At 35.3% G+C, this 10003-nt stretch overlaps 1 protein-coding gene across 4 annotated transcripts in view; it reads right to left on the reverse strand.

Annotated features, from left to right (window-relative positions):
• Positions 1-9536, reverse strand: part of LOC147407774 (phototropin-2-like) — a 28949-nt gene extending 19413 nt beyond the window's left edge. For 2 of the 4 annotated variants that reach the window (XM_086436520.1, XM_086436519.1), the window contains exons 1-7: positions 9338-9536; positions 7527-8242; positions 6810-6992; positions 4330-4421; positions 3959-4217; positions 1782-1980; positions 703-773 (exon numbers count right to left, since the gene is read on the reverse strand). In XM_086436520.1, the coding sequence (XP_086292646.1) occupies positions 703-773; positions 1782-1980; positions 3959-4217; positions 4330-4421; positions 6810-6992; positions 7527-8092 (1370 nt within the window). In that variant the 5' untranslated portion in view covers positions 8093-8242; positions 9338-9536. Of the gene's footprint in view, positions 1-702; positions 774-1781; positions 1981-3958; positions 4218-4329; positions 4422-5811; positions 5876-6809; positions 6993-7526; positions 8243-9272 lie in introns of those variants that run through there. The other 2 variants (XM_086436518.1, XM_086436521.1) reach the window with 2 other exon arrangements.
• Positions 9537-10003: the final 467 nt, after the last annotated feature.

The following is a 10003-nucleotide window of genomic DNA, read 5'->3' on the forward strand; positions in this document are numbered from 1 at the left end:
CTACTAAGTGCAGTCTTAAAGGATTGGGACCAACAAGTCCAAAATAGAGAAGGGAATCAAGATACAAATACATTATGATTGTAAAATGCGACTTCCACAAAGCCTTGACATCAGATCAAACGGGTCTAAAGGGTCGGCTGGTTTCATAAGACCAGAGCAGTAATAAGGTATGGAAACAAACACCTCCATAAATTTATAAGACTGATCTTCTACACAAGATCTGCAATCTATGATATCAGATCCTCCAAAGGGTTGGCCAAACATGCATGTTTATGGGTGTGAGATCTATGGCAGATAATGATCTACAATTCAAATGGTGTATGTGAAAATAATTAAAATGTTTAAAAATATTTCAAAAATTAGATACAAGTGCATTAACAATCAAAAGACTAAATGAATATTTTGAGAAATTTATATACTAGTTCTGCCCATGTAACTATACCAAACTCAAGTGAAATAACAAACTTCTTACATGTGTACATGTATGTGTGAGTCTCAACAAGGCTTTATCCCAAAGATTTGGGATTGGCTAAACAAATCCTGTTCCACTTTGTCCAAAGCTAAGTCTTGTTGGGTCTCGAAAAACTAAATAAATAACTGAGTCTTGGTATATTAGTTCTGCCTATAATGTCCCCACACTAAACTCAAGTGACATCACAAACTTCTTCTAATAACCAACCATGCAAGGAAGAAATTGCATACCGGCAGTTTCGTCCCAAAATTTCTTCCCGGCTATACTCTGTCAGCTCAAGAAAGCTATCTGATGCAAATATCTGCGACAAAGCACCAAGTTGAATCAGTTTTCAGAGAATAAGCAGAATACAAAAGCTTAAACTGCACATCATGAATAGATCAGTTCCATAAAATATAAGTGGTGATTATGGAGACACATCTAGTGCAGTTGTGCCTGCTTATGTATGGAGTTGAGAACTTGAAAGAAGATAACATGTTGTTAGGAAAATCATATAGCAGAAAGTGGTGTTGAAAAAGCATTCTCCCATATTTTATGCTAAGTTCCTACCCAGGTACCTAAACAAGACTTTGAAATGCAAGATGCATATATTATCATATATTAGTGAAGAAAAAGATACATAACAGTTGACTAGAACCACACAAATTGATTTTTTTTATTTTAGATATGTATGTTTGAAGATTCGGGGTCAGTTAAACGAATCCTTCTTCTCTGTTCCACTCTCTTCACTGCCACAGTGCCACCAGCCATTTCTTATGTATTGAAAGTGTGTTCATGTCCATTTTCACAATCTCAATCCATGTTCTTTTGGGCCTTCATCTCACTATTTTATAGTCTTCAACTTGTACATGCCTTCTACTTGGGACTGTAGTACTTCATTGCACATGCGCAAACCATCTCAATCAACTTTCCTTAATTTACCATGTACTAGAGACTAAAGCTACTCCTAAATCTTTTCAAATGAATTCATTTTATTTTATCTTTCCTGGGCTTTCCATCATCCATCTCAACATCCTCATATCTCCTATGCTCAATTCATTAACATGATGCTTCTTGAATGCTCAACATTCAGTTCTGTAAAGCATAGTTGGTCTTACTACCATCTTATAAAATTTTCTTTTAATTTGATTGCTATGCATCTATCACATAGCAATCAGAAATGCACCCCCATTTTGGTTAAGGAAAATATATAACGCGGGAACCTTACATTATATGTGCAACAAAATCATATTATACATCTAGTCAATTAGTATATAGTGACAGGCTAGCAAAAGCTATAGAAAATTTGCTTTCTAAGAGTTGGTCTTACAATTGGATTATCAGGAAGTCTAGGATCTGTTATGACAAAATTCTTTTCAATGCGTTCCAATGTTGTTGCTAAGTCAATCCCTTGGCGTATATCCCTTTCCCTTGCCTCAAGATCCCAGTCGTCAGAGCACATGTCTTTGGTCATCAAAATCACCGGATCAATTATGGGTTGAGGATCGTTCTTTTCTGTTCTCTTGAACCTGAAGATGACAAAACCAGATCTTGCATCACACATGTGAACCATAGAGTTTAAATGAAGATAATAGAAGTAAAAGGCACAAATTTACTCATAAGTAATTGGCATAGAAGGCCGGTACTTGCATAGCAGTCATAGAACTCAAGTTAACACTGTTCAACCTTTTTTTTTACAATGAGACAATGGAGATATGGCCGGCATTTTTTTAGTAATCTGAGGTACAACATCCAAGATAAAATTTTAGACTTCCCACATCCAGTCCCGGGTGATGCACTAGTAAGAGGAGATGATGTTGATGAAGATTAATCATTTTACCAATGAAGAGCCAAAGAATGAGGATGTGAACCAGGATGACGTTGAATTTCCAGATTTTTATCAGTTGATGAATCTTACCTCAGTTAATGATTTTAATCTCTTATAGTTTGAACAATATAAACCTTGAATAATATTGTGGACCCGTGGCTACTTTTTGTGAATGTATGGATGATATTAATATGAGATTTGGTATTCCATTATTATAGCCTTAACATGGGATTTGGTGATATAATACGGGAACATAACTTAGTAAGAACAATTGCACAACCCTAACCATAGTCTGAATTTTTTCCCCTTTTTTTTTTCCTGATTTTACTGAATTTTCCCCTTGCCGACTTATTTCCAAACCCGACTTGGTAACTATGCTCCGAACACCAAATACAAATGTACCTTCTCCAAAGATCCAGCTAAATGGACCTCTCTTTTTTGTCTTTCTTATTTCTGTGAAATGGAACGGTAAGTTTGAATAACCAAAGGAGCTGATAATAAGGAATTAACAACATAAACTTCGAGTTTGTAGGAAAATATGAACCTTATCAAAATCCATAGCCTAGATAACACAAGACCATTAATCATTGGATCTAACTAAAAGATGAGACTAACAAATTATTTAATTCAACAAAGACTGGTAGGGCACCTGGACATCTAAGATCTCACCATCCATAAAATCTTTAAAAAAAAATGTATGTTTGTCAGAACACATTTCAATCAGGATGGAGTCACTTTCCATATTCAACGAACTTTTTCTTTTTTTATAATTTCAGACAATGAATCATGTATAGGTCATTTCCTCTTCTGACCCTAAAATTGGGATAAGGCATAGATGACAATGATGGTATAGGTCCTTTCCTTATGAATCATGATAAAAAAAGGTGTTGTGATTGAGGAAAACAAAGTCCCCTATATGACAGCCTGGAACACCATACTTCTTGGATGAACTTTCTAGCCTCAAGCCACGGTTGAGGCTTGAGGCTTGAGGCTCTTCATGAACATAACCGTTAGGATTTGAGGATAAACACAGATTTCCTAGAGATCAGTTCCGATCTTTTAGGGATTTAACACACCTTCTCCTAGGGATACATTTTTCTTGGGATTCCCTAACATCCCAACGGTCATGTTAATGGAGAACCTCAACCGTGGATTGAGGCTAGCATTTTCCTTCACGGATCCAGGGAAGTATACATGGGGAAATAAATGACAAATCCATATACCTCCCCCCCCCAAAAAAAAAAAAAAAAAGAAGCTCAAATGACACAAAAAGGAATGTATAACAATGCTCAAATGATACTCAAAGTATATTAAAAACAAAAAGGATTTGCTTAACATAAATGGCTGTCTAGTGTCTGAATTCAAAGTAGCTACTATGATTTGATCAGTTCACTAACTCCAGTGATCCATAAACCAAATGGTGTTTCTTAACTGCTTAGCAATGGCAGCCACACACACATTTGTAAACAGTGAGCAAGAATCTAACCGAGATGAACATCTGTTACACCCGTTCAAAATCAAAACCCAATTCAGAGGAAGAAACATGACAGTAAACATAAGGCATAAATATTCTGCTTCTGACAGGAGTAAAGGAATGGGATGCTTTTTATTCTTCTTCTCTTTTTACTTTCAAAAATAATTAAGAGCGAGGCAAATGTAAACTTGAATAAGGACCTCACCCCATTAAAGAAGTGCGTCCTGATTTTCTGGATTTCTGGCCAGCATCATTAGTGGAACTCATTCGGGATACATCAATTCTGCCATCCACTTGAGGAGTTTGTGCACCAGGTGTACTCAGGCTCAAATCAAGGTTAGCCTTCTCTTGCTCCTCGAGCTTGCCATGGATCTCATGATCTATTGCTTGAATATGAGATTGTGAATGCTTCACAGTCTGGACAACCTCGGTGATGGAACACAAGGCCTTGTCCTTCTGACGGACTTGATTAAAAAAAAAAGGCAATCAAGATATTCAATATTTCAACCACATTAGGTGGAGCAATAAGTGTGTCCATGTTCATTCTTTAGAACAGTTTTGGTAATATCTGCTTACCATCGTAGCGGATTAGGGACCTTGACAACCCATTTGGTCGTAAAGCCTTGTCATTAAAACCTTCCGTATATTTGCTGACCTCAACCTGCATTCTGCAGGAATAATGTAAATATAAACTTCAAGAATTCAGCACCTTCAGTATTTCAACAAAGTTCACAGATGTACATGTGTGTGTGTATAATTCTCAGCACAACAAAATATAAATCATACTGCAATATATGATCCAGTCAGTATACAGGAAAATTCAGAACAGTTAAATTATCATTGAGCTAACATCGGAATAATCCACAACTAGTCAAACCACATTACCTACCCAAACTGGCATAAGATAGTATTATTGCTAGTAAATGTCACTGAAGGTGAATTGGAAAGATGGTGGGAAGCTTAGAAACTTGGAAACAAAAGAGAACAATCTAAGCATCTTATGCCCACAAATTAGTAAAGTTAAACCAACCAAAAGAAATGGGGACAAACCATGACAGAAGAATATAGGCCCAGATAAAAATTTATAAAAAGGTACACTCCTAATTACCAGAACTTCTACAGTCTAGGAATGCTCAATATCTTTGTAACTGTTCAGAACTTCAAGGGTTGCTACTATATGATCTCACAAAAGCAGAGTTTTTCTTTCTTCCCAATCATGGTTGGGCACATATTGAACACAAACTCATATATAAATTTTGGTATATGAAAACCCACATGCACATTGACAATTATAACCGCTATGTTTGCATGCAGAACTCTAGGAAATTCTATCAAGGAAACAGAGTTATCATGCTATATGCTGAGATGCAGATACCACTATCCAATCTATATTGTCTCCTCGAGTAGAACCTAATCCCAAATAACCTTATGCCCTCAAAAATCCAAGTCATGGGTCATGAGTGATAAGATGTTCTTGGCCAGGCAAACATCAGCCATTAAAAAGGAACGCCGAGGACATCACTTGTAACCCCAGTAAAGAAACCAGCATAAGAGTAGCAGATGAATTTATTACATACCTATTAGAGAAGTCGGAAATAAAACCAAAAACTGCCTTTGACTCCTTGAAAAGTTACACAGATCTCTCTTACTTGTGTGTGTGTGTGTGTGTGTGTGTGTGCAAAAGCTACACAGATCTCTCTTACATGTGTGTGTATATATTTAGTTGCATAAGATAAAATGGTAAAAAGGGAGCCAGATTTATGTGTGAATGTGATGTGATGCACAGGACGTAGGGTGTTGATTATTCTCAATGAACCTTACTGTTCAACTCCTGTAGGTGGCCCCTCTTGTTTGAAGCATACGAGATTGAGACATTCATTGAAAACAAATCCTGACATCCCTAAACATATGAACTGATTAAAGTAGTTAGATCATCATTTTCGCTATCTTCATCTACACCTTATCTCAATTATCAATGTTTGCAACATGAATACTATTTCAGCATTTAACCGTCAACAAACATATTGTTAGTCAATGCAATTTTCTACTTCCTCTTACCCTTTTAGAACCACCGACTTGTACCAAAAGTGCTCATTCTCACTGCTGATGTGATTGGACTTTTCTGCACAAGCCCAAACCATCTCAAACAAATTATCTTATTTTATCTTCTATTAAAGCTCTTCCTAAATTTATCCAAATATAGCTATTTCTAAATTCATCCTTCCTAATATACCAATTTCTGTTCAGAGCCATGAACAGCAGTATTGTTTTATTGTAAAATTTTCTCTTGAAGTTGTTCAATACGGTCCATCCCATGATACTAACCCATCCACCTCACTTTCGTAGATCAATCATAGGCTGCCCCAACAGGTTCAGGTCATATGCTATTTTGAAGTATATAAACAAGAATGGAGCATGAGATCAGCACCCACAAGTTCAGGATCATGTAAAACGTACAATCAACATCCTCAACGAAATCATAATCTGTCCAAATTTAAGTCGAAAATACAGAAATGGTTAAAAGTTTTGGTCAAGTTACATAACCAGATACGATTTAGAAATATATTTTTGTGCCTGGATAAATTTTACCATTTGTGTAAAACTTTTATAGTGAATTTACCTGTATACCCCTTTGGTTTTAAAATATCGGCCATTTATTTATTTTTTTAAATCAAAGAGATATAAAGGTAAACTCACCACAAAAGTTTTTTACACAGGTGATAGTAAAATTTATCCATTTAAGTAATATTTCAAAATCATATCTGGTTATGTAGTTTGATCAAAACTTTTATCTGACTGCGTAAAACACCCACATTAAAAATTGAACATTGTATGTATTAGACAAACAGATTGATGAGTATCCTTCACATAGTGATGAATGCTTCTCAAAGTTTACTAATGTCAGATTATATTTTCAGAACTTGCTTCGTCAACAGTGAGCACCATGACTTTCAAGTCATTCTGACATTGGGAGTTTCATTGCAGTAAAGCTATTATCAAGTAGAAGGATTTGAAATGAAACACAAAAACAATCGAAGTTGACAAAAATATCTTACCCTATAAATTTGATAACCTTTCCACCACCATCTTTTATGGGTGTGAGGGTTAGAAGATTCCAGAAAGGGGTGCCATTCTTCTTGTAATTCAGGAGTCTTCCACAGTAGCTTTTCCCTGTTGTGATAGCTTCTCGAATTTTTGCAACTTCATTCCGATCTGTATCAGGTCCCTGGAGAAAGCGACTGCAACAAAAAGGAAGAGAGTTGCAGTTAGCATAGCAATTGAACCATCAGCATCAAAAACCTCCTTCTCCATATATTGAATCACCAACATAACATAAGCCACTTTATTTCTAAAACATGCATCGATATACATGCTTTAAGAGTTCTAGTGTAACCGAATTATATACAAGTTGAAGCCCTTGACTGGACCCTGAAGACGATTAAGATGCATGAGATACATTGTATCATTACCAACGTATCTCATCCCAAAAGGTTATGTTGGAGAATGATATATTTATGAATATCAATTAGGATATTCTAGATTAGGCTACTTTCTATATCTTGGTTGATGTAATATTCATAAATATCAATAAACATCCAAGAATTCTCAATAAAGATCATTCTCTTCACACCATGCCAGGGTCGCCATTCGATGCTAGTACCACAATTGTCTTTTAAAAAGTAAAATCAAGGAAAGATTATGATTCTTTTGCACGTTGTCCATGACCTTTTTATTTTTTCTTCTAATTAAGGTTACCAAGAGTAAGTCTTTACCAATTCCTGCCAATGACCTCCTTTGAAGAATAACCAGTTGTAGTGAAAAATCCGGAACTTGCATACATTATAGGGCAGTCCAGCCTTGTCGCATCCGACACAACAAACGCCTGTTGAAGTGTAGCGAGTGCATCCTTCAACTCTTGACTGACCCTAGGTATATTCGATTCGGATTCTTCTGATACTCTTTCAGATTCCAAACATCTCTCAAGTGAATTTCTACTTGCACCTCCTGATGAGTGTTGATCCATAGCTTCAGGATTAGCTTCCCTGATTTCTGACTTAACTACCAATCCCCAATCCGCGGCCCTTTTAGCCATGCTAGCTTCATCTATAATCTGATTAGTTTGGCCATCTAAAGAGTGTCCAACAGCTCGATTTGAGTCATCTGAGAGAACACTATCTCTCTGTGAACTCCCGTCAAAATCTCGTTTGGAGTCTTCCGTGGTCTTATACTTAAGAGATTCTCTTCCAAATGCCATCCACTTATCACAAGATTCCCCACCCAAGGAGGTCTCGGATCCTCCCTCTTGCATCTGAACTGAACTCTGGCTTTTCATCTCCATATTCACACCGGAATGTCCAACATAATTTATCGATTCAAAGACTTAAAAATCGGTCTATGTTAATCTTTATTACTGAATGATCCTTTGGGGGTGATAATGAGACTCTTGACTAGCAGCATATGTATACTTTAAGAACTCCAATCGTAGCTCCTGCCAACATGAGTGAATTTGAACTCAATCAGTTTATGATTAATTTCACTGTCTGGTAATTATTTAAATAGCTAGATTGTTAGAAGATCATTAAAATAAAATAAAAAAAATCAAAATAGTTCCCTGAAGTTGAATGTAACCCAACAGAATGTTACGTGGAAAAAGCATAAACTGAAAATTTGTTCTAAAAAGGGGAATTTGAGATCTTCAAGAATTAATCGCCCTGAGCAACAAAAGGATTATAATTGTAAATCATGTTATCGACAACTTTACTGGAAACATGATAACAAAATCCTCTTAAATTCCTAAGCTAAAACTGGCAATTTCAAAGAATTCACCCATAAATAATGGCATACTGCTTAAATGCAAGTGAAAATATTCTGCAATAAATCCAACTGAAAACAATAAGGGTAGTTTGGAACATAATCTCAAAAATTCTCTGAATTGTTCCAAAAATTCACAAAATTCTCCGAGTAACAGACTAGCCAATTAAATCGACAAACCAACAATTATTGATTAACCATTAAACATTTTTTTACTATTCACCATTAAAATTTTATTTTCTTAAGCGTTCAAATCTAAAGAACAAGAAAGGGTTTTTAGGGAGGTTGAATATGATGGGTTTTGATAATAAATCCAAAAAACATCATTTCTATGTTCCCCCAAAATTTTCCCAATTCTTTATAGGAAACTTTCCCGAATTTATCCAAATCAACCCAATTGAGCCCCGCAAAAATAATTAACAAATCCAAAATTGGTTACTGTGGTTTGGAAAGCCATTTTAAGACAAAAAGGATGATTTTTTAATTAAATTTAAAAATAAAAATAAGAAATGAAAGACTTTATCTGGTTATAAAAATGGGGAACCAAAAGTATACGATGATTTGATGAATAAATAATAAGCTCGAAATTCAGTAATTCTACTAAAGTTAGACCAATATAATCTGCATAAATTATACTGAAATTCATCACTCATACAGAAAAAAATATATATGTAATCTCCACTACTGAATTAAACTAAAAAAAATACCAGAAAAAAAATTTCCCGCCACAAAACATCTGAAACAGAGAAACACACAATGGTTCTACCAAAACCTGGCAAATTGTGGAGAATTATAGCAGAGAAAGTAGTAAAAGACAGAGCTTCACAGTCTAAATCCCTCCTTTTTCATCAAATCGAAGCTTTTTAAAGTGTGGAAGCAAAATCTTCCAATTTGTAGTTCATGAAGCTATCGGTTTTCGGTTAGAATTTGTTGTAAAAAAGGGCAAAAAAAATACAAGTGGAGAAGATAAGATAACGTAGAGAGTCAGAGTCGAGATAATAAATAGGTCTTCTCAACTGTCCCACTGACCTTTCTCCAGTTTCTTTCTTCATTTTTACATTTTTTAAATCTATTGGAGTAAGAACTAAGAAGCGATTCTCTGCCTCTCTGGAGATTTTCCACTAATAATTACCGTAGGAGACAAATATAATCTATTTTTGGTAAATATATTTGAGTGATTGGTAAGCACGGTGCTTGTTAACGTCAACCGACAAAACGTGTATTTTGGAACTTTGCAACTTTTATTTCAAAATTGCTGACGTGTCTATCTACAGGTGCCACGCATAAACTTTTGGGACTCTAGTAAAGACTATGGACCATTTGAATCCCACTTAATATAATATCAGTCTATTAAAGATTTTTTTAAGAAAAATACATGAAATATCCTTTTAATAACTTTACAAAATCTTTGATTTAAAAATATAGGAAGTCAAATAAA

The sequence above is a fragment of the Akebia trifoliata genome, chromosome 3 (genome assembly GCF_017979445.1).
Source record: "Akebia trifoliata isolate Shusen 1 chromosome 3, ASM1797944v1, whole genome shotgun sequence".
NCBI classification, from domain to species: Eukaryota; Viridiplantae; Streptophyta; class Magnoliopsida; order Ranunculales; family Lardizabalaceae; genus Akebia; species Akebia trifoliata.